The sequence below is a fragment of the Oncorhynchus tshawytscha genome, linkage group LG04, assembly GCF_018296145.1.
Source record: "Oncorhynchus tshawytscha isolate Ot180627B linkage group LG04, Otsh_v2.0, whole genome shotgun sequence".
Lineage (NCBI taxonomy): Eukaryota > Metazoa > Chordata > Actinopteri > Salmoniformes > Salmonidae > Oncorhynchus > Oncorhynchus tshawytscha.
The window spans coordinates 4,596,756-4,614,777 of NC_056432.1; the positions used below are offsets into that span (position 1 = coordinate 4,596,756).

An 18,022-nucleotide genomic window follows, 5' to 3' on the forward strand; every position below is an offset into this window, starting at 1 on the left:
AGCACAGCGTGCCTCTAGCTCGCCCACGCAGAGACACACACACACACACTTGCCTCTATCCCCACTGCTGATAAGCCTGGAGTTTGGCTAAGAGCCTCTAGGCCAGCAATGTGCTTTATGGCTGTTCCAGGACAGGGAAGGGGTTGGGGTTATTAACCTTCTCTAAGTAGACACACAGAACAGACAGTGTTGTATTGATTTCTGCTATTGTAGCAGTAGTACATAGAAGAATCATTGTCTTTTGTTCAGTGTGGTTGTATATTATCCTCAGAGCCCAGGGAGCTGACTAAGACCCAGTCAGTTAGCCAGCCAGTCAGTAAGCCAGTCAGTTAACCAGCCAGTCAGTTAGCCAGTTAGCCAGCCAGTCAGTTAGCCAGCCAGTCAGTCAGTTAGCCAGCCAGTCAGTCAGTTAGCCAGCCAGACAGTCAGTTAGCCAGCCAGACAGTCAGTTAGCCAGCCAGTCAGCCAGTCAGTTAGCCAGCCAGCCAGTCAGTTAGCCAGCCAGTCAGTTAGTCAGCCAGTCAGTCAGTCAGTTAGCCAGCCAGTCAGTCAGTTTAGCCAGCCAGCCAGTCAGTTCGTCAGTCAGTTAGCCAGCCAGTCAGTCAGTTAGCCAGCCAGCCAGCCAGTCAGTCAGCCAGTCAGTTAGCCAGCCAGTCAGTTAGCCAGCCAGCCAGTCAGTTAGCCAGCCAGCCGGTCAGTTAGCCAGCCAGTCAGTTAGCCAGTCAGTTAGCCAGTCAGTTAGCCAGCCAGTCAGTTAGCCAGCCAGTCAGTTAGCCATTACTGCTACAATACATAGATAAATACCTGTTAGATGTCTTGCTAATAGATGTTGTCTTTTCTCTCTCTCTCTCTTTCTTCCTGCCCCCTCCCTCCCCCAGATCCACTCTGCTAAGTAGAGTCTAGAGCTTCTGAACAGAACCATGTCGAACCCATCTGACAACCAAGCCTTACCCTGCGGTGATGTCCGAATAACAGTGTCCCTGTTTGGAAGGGAAACAACAATCTGAACTGTTCAATTCAGCAAGGCGGGATCTTTTTCTGTTCCGTCCGCAGTCAAGGATTTCTAGCTAAGAATCCCTCCAGTTGATTGGCTCTTCCTTCACGCTACGTTTCCAAGGACAGCTTTTTATTTTTTCCATCTCTTTTGTATGAATTTTGTAGCCTTTTATTAAAGATGCTACGACCATCACGACTGAGAAGAGGAGGGGGGGCCCAAGGGGGTGACTCAGGGGGACCAGGGGGGTTAGGGGGGGACAAGGGGGGCAGGGGTCCTTTTGTCGTCTGCTGAAAACCTTGTTTCCTCTTTGTTGTCGAACCGCACCATGTATGTATTCAGGGTGAAACACAGTTGATGCACATCAATGTCCCCGTGACATTTTGCAGGTGTATTTTCCTTTCTACAGAAGCTAGGAGTTGTCTGCTGGTTGGCCAACTGACTCAGTTCGAACAGGTGGAACTTTCTCTCTTCTTCTTTAATAAACCAGCGTTTTGTTTACTGGGAACCAGTATACTGTGTAATGGGGTTAATCCTAACCTACAGCTATGTTGGTAGAGATATACATGAAGCTAACATTATTTGTAGTTTTTGTTTGTTTGTGTGTGTAATTTCAGGTTTTTCATACGCTAATTGTTTTGTTTCTATGGTCATTTGTTTGTCTACGGTTGTTGCGGATGCGTTTCCTTTTACTAAACCCAGTTTGGTCGACCAGAGCCTTGACAACTTGACCGATAAATATGTTCAAAGTGCATTGGAGAGATAATATGATGTCATTTTTTTGGGGTTTGTTTGTGTTTTATATAAAGCGTTGTGATACTCTACAACGGGAAGAAACCCCTTTATCTCCTCATCCTTTATCAATGGGACACCTCGGCCACGGGCAGAGGGGTGTGTGGGGATTTTTGTGAAGATAGATAATGGCACCCTATTCCCTATGCACTGCACTACTGTTATAAGGCTCTACCACTAGCCAGTATGTCCCTGATAATCAGTGTTATAAGGCTCTGCCACTAGCCAGTATGTCCCCATGTCCCTGATAATCAGTGTTATAAGGCTCTGCCACTAGCCAGTATGTCCCTGATAATCAGTGATATAAGGCTCTGCCACTAGCCAGTATGTCCCCATGTCCCTGATAATCAGTGTGATAATCAGTGTTATAAGGCTCTGATAATCAGTGTTATAAGGCTCTGCCACTAGCCAGTATGTCCCTGATAATCAGTGTTATAAGGCCACTAGCCAGTATGTCCCTGATAATCAGTGTTATAAGGCTCTGCCACTAGCCAGTATGTCCCCATAGCCAGTCCCTGATAATCAGTGTTATAAGGCTCTACCACTAGCCAGTATGTCCCTGATAATCAGTGTTATAAGGCTCTGCCACTAGCCAGTATGTCCCCATGTCCCTGATAATCAGTGTTATAAGGCTCTGCCACTAGCCAGTATGTCCCTGATAATCAGTGATATAAGGCTCTGCCACTAGCCAGTATGTCCCTGATAATCAGTGTTATAAGGCTCTGCCACTAGCCAGTATGTCCCCATGTCCCTGATAATCAGTGTTATAAGGCCACTCTTTATTCCAGCCACTCTGCTGGAATAAATATAGTCTTGGAGGACTGGACTGTAAACTTCAATCACTCAAGACAAGCCATCCTGTGTGAGAGTGGTTGTACCTACTCACACACTGCACTCCCCTCCCCTCCCCTCCCCTCCCCATGAGTTTGGTAGTGGCAGCATAGCCTAGTGGTTAGAGCATTGGACTAGTAACCAGAAGGTTGTGAGTTCAAACCCCTGAGCTGACAAGGTACAAATCTGTTGTTCTGCCCCTGAACAGGCAGTTAACCCCACTGTTCCCAGGCTGTCATTGAAAATAAGAATGTGTTCTTAACTGACTTGCCTGGTTAAATAAAGGTTAAAAAAAAAAAGTACAGAAATACAATGTGGTTGTATCGCCCCCTGGTGGTTGACTTAAGTAAGTGCTGTGGAGGGGCAGTGTTGAGTGAATGAGTTGTGTGAGACTTGAGGATGTGAAAGGTTTTTCCTCTGTTTAATGTTGTGGCTCAAACTTTCTTTTTTCTCCTATATATTTTTTTTCTTCATATTGTTGTTTTATTTATGATCCTCTGTGTAGTTATTATTTCATGTCATGGATATTTACGATTATTTTATTGTGTTTCTGCTTATTTAATTTTGTACTAGGTACATAATATACTTCAGTAGTTATCAGATATTGGCCTAACAATTTTTTTTTTTAATACAGGTTTATATGAAAACACTTTCAGGGTACAAGCTAACACTATGAAGTCAAAAATGATGGGCGCGTTCCAGGCCGACTACATTGCAGTCGTTGCATAGCCGATGTCTATCCAGGCATTGTGAGATCTGGCAGGCATCTGTAATTTAGTCCGCCTGGAACGTGGCCATTGACTGATGTCTAGCTTGCCTTGTCTTTGCATTTCTCCACTCTACATGACATTGTGGTTTACTGTGGAAATGATTCTGGGTTTTTTTTCTACCTTGTGTTTTTCTGTTTGTATTTGGACTGTTACGATGGAATACAGGATCTTTTTATTACTGAGTTAGTTGTGTTAAAAGAGAAAGTGACTAAGTTAATAAAAGATTGCCTAAAAGGTGACGAGGGACACTGTTCATGTTTCTTTCAATGTTTTTTTTTTAAAGTCAGAGATTGACTGTGAAATACCAGAACTATAAAACAATACACATTTCAAACACACTCACATGGACAGATAACGGTTCAATGACAACCCACCGGTAATAGCCTATCCACAGTAATTACAGATGGGTAGCAATGAACCTTTTTTTTTATATATATATATACAAACGGACTAACTTTTTAGGATTTCCTTTGAGGGTTTTTATGGTCATTTGTGACAACAGAAGAAGAAATGAGGTAGTTTTAAAAACAAAGAGACAAACGGACGGACAGAAGACAGCTGGGGAACAAGAGGACGAGGATAAAGGTGACGACATTCCCCGTCATGTGAAATCCATCGATTAGGGCCTAATGAATTTATTTCAATTGACTGCTTTTCTTATATAAACTGTAACTCAGTAAAATCATTGAATTGTTGCGTTTCTAGTTTTGTTGAGTGTATTTTGTTCTGCGGTATTACCAGCTACAGATCGACAGTACAGGTAAGTACATCTCAGTAGTAATCGATTGTTGTATTATCATAACAAACTGTTAGCTGTTTAATGGTGTCAATAATATTTAACTGCATTGCAACTCTTTAGCGAGGTAGTCTCAATGTTGATCATCAGTTTTTCTGCTGTAGTGGGAACATGTAGAACATACTGTAGTGGGAACATGTAGAACATACTGTAGTGGGAACATGTAGAACATACTGTAGTGGGAACATGTAGAACATACTGTAGTGGGAACATGTTGAACATACTGTAGTGGGAACATACTGTAGTGGGAACATGTAGAACATACTGTAGTGGGAACATGTAGAACATACTGTAGTGGGAAACATACTGTAGTGGGAACATACTGTAGTTGGAACATGTAGAACATACTGTAGTGGGAACATACTGTAGTGGGAACATGTAGAACATACTGTAGTGGGAACATGTAGAACATACTGTAGTGGGAACATGTAGAACATACTGTAGTGGGAACATGTAGAACATACTGTAGTGGGAACATGTTGAACATACTGTAGTGGGAACATGTAGAACATACTGTAGTGGGAACATGTAGAACATACTGTAGTGGGAAACATACTGTAGTGGGAACATACTGTAGTTGGAACATGTAGAACATACTGTAGTGGGAACATACTGTAGTGGGAACATGTAGAACATACTGTAGTGGGAACATGTAGAACATACTGTAGTGGGAACATGTAGAACATACTGTAGTGGGAACATGTAGAACATACTGTAGTGGGAACATGTTGAACATACTGTAGTGGGAACATGTAGAACATACTGTAGTGGGAACATACTGTAGTGGGAACATACTGTAGTTGGAACATGTAGAACATATTGTAGTGGGAACATACTGTAGTGGGAACATACTGTAGTGGGAACATACTGTAGTTGGAACATGTAGAACATACTGTAGTGGGAACATACTGTAGTGGGAACATGTAGAACATACTGTAGTGGGAACATGTAGAACATACTGTAGTGGGAACATGTAGAACATACTGTAGTGGGAACATGTAGAACATACTGTAGTGGGAACATGTTGAACATACTGTAGTGGGAACATGTAGAACATACTGTAGTGGGAACATACTGTAGTGGGAACATACTGTAGTTGGAACATGTAGAACATATTGTAGTGGGAACATACTGTAGTGGGAACATACTGTAGTGGGAACATGTAGAACATACTGTAGTGGGAACATACTGTAGTTGGAACATGTAGAACATACTGTAGTGGGAACATACTGTAGTGGGAACATACTGTAGTGGGAACATGTAGAACATACTGTAGTGGGAACATGTAGAACATACTGTAGTGGGAACATACTGTAGTGGGAACATACTGTAGTTGGAACATGTAGAACATACTGTAGTGGGAACATACTGTAGTGGGAACATACTGTAGTGGGAACATGTAGAACATACTGTAGTGGGAACATGTAGAACATACTGTAGTGGGAACATGTAGAACATACTGTAGTGGGAACATGTAGAACATACTGTAGTGGGAAACATACTGTAGTGGGAAACATACTGTAGTGGGAACATGCTGTAGTGGGAACATGTTGAACATACTGTAGTGGGAACATGTAGAACATACTGTAGTGGGAACGTGTAGAACATGTAGAACATACTGTAGTGGGAACATGTAGAACATACTGTAGTGGGAACATGTTGAACATACTGTAGTGGGAACATGTAGAACATACTGTAGTGGGAACATACTGTAGTGGGAACATGTAGAACATACTGTAGTGGGAAACATACTGTAGTGGGAACATGTAGAACATACTGTAGTGGGAACATGTAGAACATACTGTAGTGGAAACATGTAGAACATACTGTAGTGGGAACATGTAGAGATACTGTAGTGGGATGTTTATGTCTTTTTTATTGAACCATTATTTAAAGAGCAATCTGCAGTTCAAACAATAGCAAAGCTGTCAATACAACCACCCCAGCTCTGCAGATTTAGCTGCGAAGAGACAGAATCATTAGATCATTTGTTTTGGTACTGTCCTTGTGGAGGTTGTTTTTGGTCGCAGGTTCTGGAATGGCTGAAGAATTGAAACACTTAGCACAGCTGGTTGATTTGAAAAGTCATAGTCAATCGATCAATAAAAAAATATATATTGCAAATAGAAATGAAAACTGGATGGTGTTCAGAGATAGATGGGAGGGGCGGTTGAGGGTAGCTGAAGGATGGGACTGGATGGTGTTCAGAGATAGATGGGAGGGGCGGTTGAGGGTAGCTGAAGGATGGGACTGGATGGTGTTCAGAGATAGATGGGACGGGGTTTGAGGGTAGCTGAAGGATGGGACTGGATGGTGTTCAGAGACAGATGGGAGGGGCGGTTGAGGGTAGCTGAAGGATGGGACTGGATGGTGTTCAGAGATAGATGGGAGGGGGTTGAGGGTAGCTGAAGGATGGGACTGGATGGTGTTCAGAGATAGATGGGAGGGGGTTTGAGGGTAGCTGAAGGATGGGACTGGATGGTGTTCAGAGATAGATGGGAGGGGGGTTGAGGGTAGCTGAAGGATGGGACTGGATGGTGTTCAGAGATAGATGGGAGGGGGTTGAGGGTAGCTGAAGGATGGGACTGGATGGTGTTCAGAGATAGATGGGAGGGGGTTGAGGGTAGCTGAAGGATGGGACTGGATGGTGTTCAGAGATAGATGGGAGGGGGGGGTTGAGGGTAGCTGAAGGATGGGATTAAAACCAACAAGATAACTAATGTAAAATAGATTGTGTCCGTAAAACGTATATAGTATGTATACACTGGAAGTAGAAAGCTAAGTTGTTGTTCACTAGTTTACTCCAATTAGGGAAGGGCCGGTAGGGTTTGTGGAAAATAATAAAGGAAAATATTTTTTTTAAAGAGAAATGTAATCTGAAATTAAGGATGGAGCTATGGATGACAGGACTGACCATCCAAGGTATCTAAATTGTAGTTTCAACCATGTTTTGAGGCTATACAGTTTTTTGTTTATGACTCCATTGTTTACAAACACTGGAATAAAACTAGCTTATTGGGCTTCTGATGGGGTACGACACTTTAATTCATTAATATAGTCACATGGGGTAAATTGAGCCAATGGTAAGTGTGTAACAAGGCGGTGTGTTTGAGGTGTGTAACAAGGCGGTGTGTTTGAGGTGTGTAACAAGGCGGTGTGTTTGAGGTGTGTAACAAGGCGGTGTGTTTGAGGTGTATAACAAGGCGGTGTGTTTGAGGTGTGTAACAAGGCGGTGTGTTTGAGGTGTATAACAAGGCGGTGTGTTTGAGGTGTGTAACAAGGCGGTGTGTTTGAGGTGTGTGTAACAAGGCGGTGTGTTTGAGGTGTGTAACAAGGCGGTGTGTTTGAGGTGTGTAACAAGGCGGTGTGTTTGAGGTGTGTAACAAGGCGGTGTGTTTGAGGTGTGTAAAAAGGCGGTGTGTTTGAGGTGTATAACAAGGCGGTGTGTTTGAGGTGTATGACAAGGCGGTGTGTTTGAGGTGTATAACAAGGCGGTGTGTTTGAGGTGTGTGTAACAAGGCGGTGTGTTTGAGGTGTGTAACAAGGCGGTGTGTTTCAAATCAAATCAAATCAAATTTATTTATATAGCCCTTCGTACATCAGCTGATATCTCAAAGTGCTGTACAGAAACCCAGCCTAAAACCCCAAACAGCAAGCAATGCAGGTGTAGAAGCACGGTGGCTAGGAAAAACTCCCTAGAAAGGCCAAAACCTAGGAAGAAACCTAGAGAGGAACCAGGCTATGTGGGGTGGCCAGTCCTCTTCTGGCTGTGCCGGGTGGAGATTATAACAGAACATGGCCAAGATGTTCAAATGTTCATAAATGACCAGCATGGTCGAATAATAATAAGGCAGAACAGTTGAAACTGGAGCAGCAGCACAGTCAGGTGGAAGTTGAAACTAGAGCAGCAGCATGGCCAGGTGGACTGGGGACAGCAAGGAGTCATCATGTCAGGTAGTCCTGGGGCATGGTCCTAGGGCTCAGGTCAGTTGAAACTGGAACAGCAGCATGGCCAGGTGGACTGGGGACAGCAAGGAGTCATCATGTCAGGTAGTCCTGGAGCTCAGGTCCTAGGGCTCAGGTCCTCCGAGAGAGAGAAAAAAGAGAGAAGGAGAGAATTAGAGAACGCACACTTAGATTCACACAGGACACCGAATAGGACAGGAGAAGTACTCCAGATATAACAAACTGACCCCAGCCCCCCGACACATAAACTACTGCAGCATAAATACTGGAGGCTGAGACAGGAGGGGTCAGGAGACACTGTGGCCCCATCCGAGGTCACCCCCGGACAGGGCCAAACAGGAAGGATAAAACCCCACCCACTTTGCCAAAGCACAGCCCCCACACCACTAGAGGGATATCTTCAACCACCAACTTACCATCCTGAGACAAGGCTGAGTATAGCCCACAAAGATCTCCGCCACGGCACAACCCAAGGTGGGGGTGCCAACCCAGACAGGAAGACCACATCAGTGACTCAACCCACTCAGGTGACGCACCACTCCCAGGGACGGTATGAAAGAGCCCCAGTAAGCCAGTGACTCAGCCCCTGTAATAGGGTAAGGACCTGCTCTCTGCGATAGATAAGGACCTGCTCCCTGGGAGATATAAGGACCTGATCTCTGGGATAGATAAGGACCTGCTCTCTGGGATAGATAAGGACCTGCTCCCTGGGATAGATAAGGACCTGCTCCCTGGGGTAGAAAGGACCTGCTCTCTGGGATAGATACGGACCTGCTCTCTGTGATAGATACGGACCTGCTCTCCTGGGATAGATAAGGACCTGCTCCCTGGGATGGAAAGGACCTGCTCTCTGGGATAGAAAGGACCTGCTCTCTGGGATAGATAAGGACCTGCTCTCTGGGATAGATAAGGACCTGCTCTCTGGGATAGATAAGGACCTGCTCTCTTTGATAGATAAGGATCTGCTCTCTGTGATAGAAAAGGATGTATAGAATACTATACATTAGAATAGAATACTATACAATAGAATAGAATACTGTAGAATAGAATACTATACCATAGAATAGAATACTATACAATATAATAGTATACTATAGAATAGATTACTATACAATAGAATAGAATAGAGTAGAATAGAATACTATACAATAGAATACTATACAATAGAATAGAATACTGTATAATACTATAGAATAGATTACTATACGATAGAATATAATACTATACAATAGAATAGGATACTATACATTAGATTAAATTACTGTACAATTTTTATTTTTATTTTTTTATTTCACCTTTATTTAATCAGGTAGGCTAGTTGAGAACTTGTTCTCATTTGCAACTGCGACCTGGCCAAGATAAAGCATAGCAGTGTGAGCAGACAACACAGAGTTACACATGGAGTAAACAATAAACAAGTCAATAACACAGTAGAAAAAAAAGGGGAGTCTATATACATTGTGTGCAAAAGGCATGAGGAGGTAGGCGAATAATTACAATTTTGCAGATTAATAACACTGGAGTGATAAATGATCAGATGGTCATGTACAGGTAGAGATATTGGTGTGCAAAAGAGCAGAAAAGTAAATAAATAAAAACAGTATGGGGATGAGGTAGGTAAAAATGGGTGGGCTATTTATCTATAGACTATGTACAGCTGCAGCGATCGGTTAACTGCTCAGATAGCAGATGTTTGAAGTTGGTGAGGGAGATAAAAGTCTCCAACTTCAGCGATTTTTGCAATTCGTTCCAGTCACAGGCAGCAGAGAACTGGAACGAATATAATATAATACTATACAATAGAATAGAATACTATACATTAGAATAGAATACTATAGAATACTATACAATAGAATAGAATACAATAGAATAGAATACTATACATTAAAATAGAATACCATACCATACAATAGAATAGAATACTATACATTAGAATAGAATACTATACAATAGAATAGAATACTATACAATAAAATAGAATATAATACTATGGAGTATAATACTATACATTAGAATAGAATACTATACAATAGAATAGAATACTATACATTAGAATAGAATACTATAGAATACTATACAATAGAATAGAATACAATAGAATAGAATACTATACATTAAAATATAATACCATACCATACAATAGAATAGAATACTATACATTAGAATAGAATACTATACAATATAATAGAATACTATACATTAGAATAGAATAGAATACTATACATTAGAATAGAATACTATAGAATATAATACTATACATTAGAATAGAATACTATACAATAGAATAGAATACTATACAATAAAATAGAATATAATACTATACATTAGAATATAATACTATACAATAGAATAGAATACTATACATTAGAATACTTTACATTAGAATAGAATACTATTCAATAGAATAGAATACTATACATTAGAATAGAATAGAATACTATAGAGTAGAATACTATACATTAGAATAGAATACAATACTATACATTAGAATATAATACTATACAATAGAATAGAATACTATACATTAGAATACTTTACATTAGAATAGAATACTATTCAATAGAATAGAATACTATACATTAGAATAGAATAGAATACTATAGAGTAGAATACTATACATTAGAATAGAATACTATTCAATAGAATAGAATACTATACATTTCGCAACAAAGCATCCTTCACTCATGCTGCCAAACATACCCTGTAAAACTGACCATCCTACCAATCCTCGACTTTGGCGATGTCATTTACAAAATAGCCTCCAATACCCTACTCAACAAATTGGATGCAGTCTATCACAGTGCAATCCGTTTTGGCACCAAAGCCCCATATACTACCCACCATTGCGACCTGTACGCTCTCGTTGGCTGGCCCTCGCTTCATACTCGTCGCCAAACCCACTGGCTCCATGTCATCTACAAGACCCTGCTAGGTAAAGTCCCCCCTTATCTCAGCTCGCTGGTCACCATAGCATCTCCCACCTGTAGCACACGCTCCAGCAGGTATATCTCTCTAGTCACCCCCAAAACCAATTCTTTCTTTGGCCACCTCTCCTTCCAGTTCTCTGCTGCCAATGACTGGAACGAACTACAAAAATCTCTGAAACTGGAAACACTTATCTCCCTCACTAGCTTTAAGCACCAACTGTCAGAGCAGCTCACAGATTACGGCACCTGTACATAGCCCACCTATAATTTAGCCCAAACAACTACCTCTTTCCCTACTGTATTTAATTTATTTATTTTGCTCCTTTGCACCCCATTATTTTTATTTCTACTTTGCACATTCTTCCATTGCAAATCTACCATTCCAGTGTTTTACTTGCTATATTGTATTTACTTTGCCACCATGGCCTTTTTTTGCCTTTACCTCCCTTATCTCACCTCATTTGCTCACATCGTATATAGACTTGTTTATACTGTATTATTGACTGTATGTTTGTTTTACTCCATGTGTAACTCTGTGTCGTTGTATGTGTCGAACTGCTATGCTTTATCTTGGCCAGGTTGCAGTTGTAAATGAGAACTTGATCTCAACTTGCCGACCTGGTTAAATAAAGGTGAAATAAATAAACATTAGAATAGAATAGAATACTATAAAGTAGAATACTATACATTAGAATAGAATACTAGAGAATAGAATACTATACAATAGAATAGAATACTATACAATATAATTGAATACTAAAGAATAGAATACTATACAATAGAATAGAATACTATACATTTTTATACCACAGAACAGTGTGTTGGAGAACATGTTAATACCACAGAACAGTGTGTTGGAGAACATGTTAATACCACAGAACAGTGTGTTGGAGAACATGTTTAATATGTTCTCTGGTTCCTGGTTGTAGGGTAACGGTTAGGGTTCCCTGGTTCCTGGTTGCAGGGTAATGGTTAGGGTTCTCTGGTTCCTGGTTGTAGGGTAACGGTTAGGGTTCTCTGGTTCCTGGTTGTAGGGTAACGGTTAGGGTTCCCTGGTTCCTGGTTGTAGGGTAACGGTTAGGGGTCCCTGGTTCCTGGTTGCAGGGTAATGGTTAGGGTTCTCTGGTTCCTGGTTGCAGGGTAATGGTTAGGGTTCTCTGGTTCCTGGTTGCAGTGTAATAGTTAGGGTTCTCTGGTTCCTGGTTGCAGGGTAATGGTTAGGGTTCTCTGGTTCCTGGTTGCAGGGTAACGGTTAGGGTTCTCTGGTTCCTGGTTGTAGGGTAACGGTTAGGGTTCTCTGGTTCCTGGTTGCAGGGTAATGGTTAGGGTTCTCTGGTTCCTGGTTGCAGGGTAACGGTTAGGGTTCTCTGGTTCCTGGTTGCAGGGTAATGGTTAGGGTTCTCTGGTTCCTGGTTGCAGGGTAACGGTTAGGGTTCTCTGGTTCCTGGTTGTAGGGTAACGGTTAGGGTTCTCTGGTTCCTGGTTGCAGGGTAACGGTTAGGGTTCTCTGGTTCCTGGTTGCAGGGTAACGGTTAGGGTTCTCTGGTTCCTGGTTGTAGGGTAACGGTTAGGGTTCTCTGGTTCCTGGTTGCAGGGTAATGGTTAGGGTTCTCTGGTTCCTGGTTGCAGGGTAACGGTTAGGGTTCTCTGGTTCCTGGTTGTAGGGTAACGGTTAGGGTTCTCTGGTTCCTGGTTGCAGGGTAACGGTTAGGGTTCTCTGGTTCCTGGTTGCAGGGTAACGGTTAGGGTTCTCTGGTTCCTGGTTGTAGGGTAACGGTTAGGGTTCTCTGGTTCCTGGTTGCAGGGTAATGGTTAGGGTTCTCTGGTTCCTGGTTGCAGGGTAACGGTTAGGGTTCTCTGGTTCCTGGTTGCAGGGTAATGGTTAGGGTTCTCTGGTTCCTGGTTGCAGGGTAACGGTTAGGGTTCTCTGGTTCCTGGTTGCAGGGTAATGGTTAGGGTTCTCTGGTTCCTGGTTGCAGGGTAACGGTTAGGGTTCTCTGGTTCCTGGTTGTATAGGGTAACGGTTAGGGTTCTCTGGTTCCTGGTTGCAGGGTAATGGTTAGGGTTCTCTGGTTCCTGGTTGCAGGGTAACGGTTAGGGGTCCCTGGTTCCTGGTTGTAGGGTAACGGTTAGGGGTCCCTGGTTCCTGGTTGTAGGGTAACGGTTAGGGGTCCCTGGTTCCTGGTTGTAGGGTAATGGTTAGGGTTCTCTGGTTCCTGGTTGTAGGGTAATGGTTAGGGTTCTCTGGTTCCTGGTTGTAGGGTAACGGTTAGGGTTCTCTGGTTCCTGGTTGTAGGGTAATGGTTAGGGTTCTCTGGTTCCTGGTTGTAGGGTAACGGTTAGGGGTCCCTGGTTCCTGGTTGCAGGGTAACGGTTAGGGCTCTCTGGTTCCTGGTTGCAGGGTAATGGTTAGGGTTCTCTGGTTCCTGGTTGTAGGGTAATGGTTAGGGTTCTCTGGTTCCTGGTTGTAGGGTAATGGTTAGGGTTCTCTGGTTCCTGGTTGTAGGGTAATGGTTAGGGTTCTCTGGTTCCTGGTTGCAGGGTAATGGTTAGGGTTCTCTGGTTCCTGGTTGCAGGGTAATGGTTAGGGTTCTCTGGTTCCTGGTTGCAGGGTAATGGTTAGGGTTCTCTGGTTCCTGGTTGTAGGGTAACGGTTAGGGTTCCCTGATTCCTGGTTGCAGGGTAACGGTTAGGGTTCTCTGGTTCCTGGTTGCAGGGTAATGGTTAGGGTTCTCTGGTTCCTGGTTGCAGGGTAATGGTTAGGGTTCTCTGGTTCCTGGTTGCAGGGTAATGGTTAGGGTTCCCTGGTTCCTGGTTGCAGGGTAACGGTTAGGGTTCCCTGGTTCCTGGTTGCAGGGTAACGGTTAGGGTTCCCTGGTTCCTGGTTGCAGGGTAACGGTTAGGGTTCTCTGGTTCCTGGTTGCAGGGTAATGGTTAGGGTTCCCTGGTTCCTGGTTGCAGGGTAACGGTTAGGGTTCCCTGGTTCCTGGTTGCAGGGTAATGGTTAGGGTTCTCTGGTTCCTGGTTGCAGGGTAATGGTTAGGGTTCTCTGGTTCCTGGTTGCAGGGTAATGGTTAGGGTTCTCTGCTTCCTGGTTGTAGGGTAATGGTTAGGGGTCCCTGGTTCCTGGTTGTAGGGTAACGGTTAGGGGTCCCTGGTTCCTGGTTGTAGGGTAACGGTTAGGGTTCTCTGGTTCCTGGTTGCAGGGTAATGGTTAGGGGTCCCTGGTTCCTGGTTGTAGGGTAACGGTTAGGGTTCTCTGGTTCCTGGTTGCAGGGTAACGGTTAGGGTTCTCTGGTTCCTGGTTGCAGGGTAACGGTTAGGGGTCCCTGGTTCCTGGTTGCAGGGTAACGGTTAGGGGTCCCTGGTTCCTGGTTGCAGGGTAATGGTTAGGGGTCCCTGGTTCCTGGTTGTAGGGTAATGGTTAGGGGTCCCTGGTTCCTGGTTGCAGGGTAACGGTTAGGGGTCCCTGGTTCCTGGTTGTAGGGTAACGGTTAGGGGTCCCTGGTTCCTGGTTGTAGGGTAACGGTTAGGGGTCCCTGGTTCCTGGTTGTAGGGTAACGGTTAGGGTTCTCTGGTTCCTGGTTGCAGGGTAATGGTTAGGGGTCCCTGGTTCCTGGTTGCAGGGTAATGGTTAGGGGTCCCTGGTTCCTGGTTGCAGGGTAACGGTTAGGGTTCTCTGGTTCCTGGTTGCAGGGTAACGGTTAGGGGTCCCTGGTTCCTGGTTGCAGGGTAATGGTTAGGGGTCCCTGGTTCCTGGTTGCAGGGTAATGGTTAGGGGTCCCTGGTTCCTGGTTGCAGGGTAATGGTTAGGGGTCCCTGGTTCCTGGTTGCAGGGTAATGGTTAGGGGTCCCTGGTTCCTGGTTGCAGGGTAATGGTTAGGGGTCCCTGGTTCCTGGTTGCAGGGTAATGGTTAGGGGTCCCTGGTTCCTGGTTGCAGGGTAATGGTTAGGGTTCTCTGGTTCCTGGTTGCAGGGTAACGGTTAGGGTTCTCTGGTTCCTGGTTGCAGGGTAATGGTTAGGGGTCCCTGGTTCCTGGTTGCAGGGTAATGGTTAGGGGTCCCTGGTTCCTGGTTGCAGGGTAATGGTTAGGGTTCTCTGGTTCCTGGTTGCAGGGTAATGGTTAGGGGTCCCTGGTTCCTGGTTGCAGGGTAATGGTTAGGGGTCCCTGGTTCCTGGTTGCAGGGTAATGGTTAGGGTTCTCTGGTTCCTGGTTGTAGGGTAACGGTTAGGGGTCCCTGGTTCCTGGTTGTAGGGTAACGGTTAGGGGTCCCTGGTTCCTGGTTGTAGGGTAACGGTTAGGGGTCCCTGGTTCCTGGTTGTAGGGTAACGGTTAGGGGTCCCTGGTTCCTGGTTGCAGGGTAATGGTTAGGGTTCTCTGGTTCCTGGTTGCAGGGTAATGGTTAGGGTTCTCTGGTTCCTGGTTGCAGGGTAATGGTTAGGGGTCCCTGGTTCCTGGTTGCAGGGTAATGGTTAGGGTTAGAGGGTAAGAGGTTTATGGGTTAGAGATTAGGGACAGCTAGTTCAAAATACTCATTTGCTGTGACGTTTTGAGGCTGCCACCACAGACAAACTCCCCCTGAAGATGAGACATCGTGATTGTTGTCTCACCTATTGCTGTCCGGATCTGAGAGGAAATAGTTCTCGGTAACGACAGATTGGTTCTAATGTGTGAACAGATTCTGTTGTCCAGGTAAATAGTTCCATTGTACAGCAGTATGTTCTCCCCGAGTTCCTCCACTAGGTGGTGCTATTAGTATCCTTTACTGACATGCCTATTGCTTCTCTGAGTCTGGAGAGGTAAGGTAATATGTCTAATGTACACTGACAACGGTGATCTAACAGCAGACAGCAATGTATATGATTATTTCTATTTAAACTTTGTATATGAACCAGTGTTATGGTATATAGTACTGTCACACTATCTCTCTAGGTCTAGGATGATTACTTTGGAAACGACAAGTTTTAATTTATACTTTTGAATACTTTTAAGTTCTATCCTCGGGGGATACAATACTTTTAAGTTCTATCCTCGGGGGATACAATACTTTTAAGTTCTATCCTCGGGGGATACAGTATACATCTGGCTGTATCTGTTTAACCCAGCAGTGTTCTGCTGTTGTGTCTACTCTAAGATTAGTTAGGGGGATGAGGGAGACTGTCTGTGGATAGGGGGAGGAGAGAGACTGTCTGTGGATAGGGGGATGAGAGAGACTGTCTGTGGATAGGGGAGGAGAGAGACTGTCTGTGGATAGGGGGAGGAGAGAGAATGTCTGTGGATAGGGGGAGGAGAGAGAATGTCTGTGGATAGGGGAGGAAAGAGACTGTCTGGATAGGGGGAGGAAAGAGACTGTGGATAGGGGAGGAGAGAGACTGTCTGTGGATAGGGGGAGGAGAGAGAATGTCTGTGGATAGGGGGAGGAAAGAGACTGTCTGGATAGGGGGAGGAAAGAGACTGTGGATAGGGGGAGGAGAGAGACTGTCTGTGGATAGGGGAGGAGAGAGAATGTCTGTGGATAGGGGAGGAGAGAGAATGTCTGTGGATAGGGGGAGGAAAGAGACTGTCTGGATAGGGGGAGGAAAGAGACTGTGGATAGGGGGAGGAGAGAGACTGTCTGTGGATAGGGGGAGGAAAGAGACTGTCTGGATAGGGGGAGGAAAGAGACTGTCTGGATAGGGGGAGGAAAGAGATTGTGGATAGGGGGAGGAGAGAGACTGTCTGTGGATAGGGGAGGAGAGAGACTGTCTGTGGATGGGGGAGGAGAGAGAATGTCTGTGGATAGGGGGAGGAAAGAGACTGTGGACAGGGGAGGAGAGAGAATGTCTGTGGATAGGGGGAGGAAAGAGACTGTCTGGATAGGGGGAGGTAAGAGACTGTGGATAGGGGAGGGGAGAGACTGTCTGTGGACAGGGGGAGAGACTATGGATAGGGGAGGAGAGAGAATGTCTGTGGACAGGGGAGGAGAGAGAATGTCTGTGGACAGGGGGAGAGACTATGGATAGGGGGAGGAGAGAGACTGTCTGTGGACAGGGGGTGGAGAGACTGTCTGTGGATAGGGGAGGGAAAGAGACTGTCTGTGGACAGGGGAGGAGAGAGACTGTCTGTGGACAGGGGGACTATGGATAGGGGAGGAAAGAGACTGTCTGTGGATAGGGGAGGAGAGAGACTGTCTGTGGATAGGGGAGGAGAGAGACTGTCTGTGGATAGGGGAGGAGAGAGAATGTCTGTGGATAGGGGGAGGAAAGAGACTGTGGACAGGGGGAGGAGAGAGCATGTCTGTGGATAGGGGAGGAATGAGACTGTCTGGATAGGGGGAGGAAAGAGACTGTGGATAGGGGGAGGAGAGAGACTGTCTGTGGATAGGGGGAGGAGAGAGACTGTCTGTGGAATGGGGGAGGAGAGAGACTGTCTGTGGATAGGGGAGGAGAGAGACTGTCTGTGGACAGGGGAAGAGAGAGAATGTCTGTGGATAGGGGGAGGAAAGAGACTGTCTGGATAGGGGGAGGAAAGAGACTGTGGATAGGGGAGGAGAGAGACTGTCTGTGGATAGGGGAGGAGAGAGACTGTCTGTGGATAGGGGTGGAGAGAGAATGTCTGTGGATAGGGGAGGAAAGAGACTGTCTGGATAGGGGGAGGAAAGAGACTGTGGATAAGGGGAGGAGAGAGACTGTCTGTGGATAGGGGAGGGGAGAGACTGTCTGTGGATAGGGGGAGGAGAGAACATCTGTGGATAGGGGGAGGAAAGAGACTGTGGATAGGGGGAGGGGAGAGACTGTCTGTGGACAGGGGGAGACTATGGATAGGGGGAGGAGAGAGAATGTCTGTGGACAGGAGGGGAGAGACTATGGATAGGGGGAGGAGAGAGAATGTCTGTGGACAGGGGGAGAGACTATGGATAGGGGGAGGAGAGAGACTGTCTGTGGATAGGGGGAGAGAGACTGTCT

General features: G+C 45.1%; 1 protein-coding gene across 1 annotated transcript in view; it reads left to right on the forward strand.

Moving 5' to 3' along the window:
- Nucleotides 1-1,205, forward strand: part of LOC112246529 (ras-GEF domain-containing family member 1B-A-like) — a 43,174-nt gene extending 41,969 nt beyond the window's left edge. Inside the window, exon 14 of the mRNA XM_042320237.1 lies at nucleotides 879-1,205. Coding sequence (XP_042176171.1) covers nucleotides 879-903 — 25 coding nt within the window. The 3' untranslated portion in view covers nucleotides 904-1,205. The remainder of the gene's footprint in view (nucleotides 1-878) is intronic.
- The last annotated feature ends 16,817 nt before the right edge of the window (nucleotides 1,206-18,022 follow it).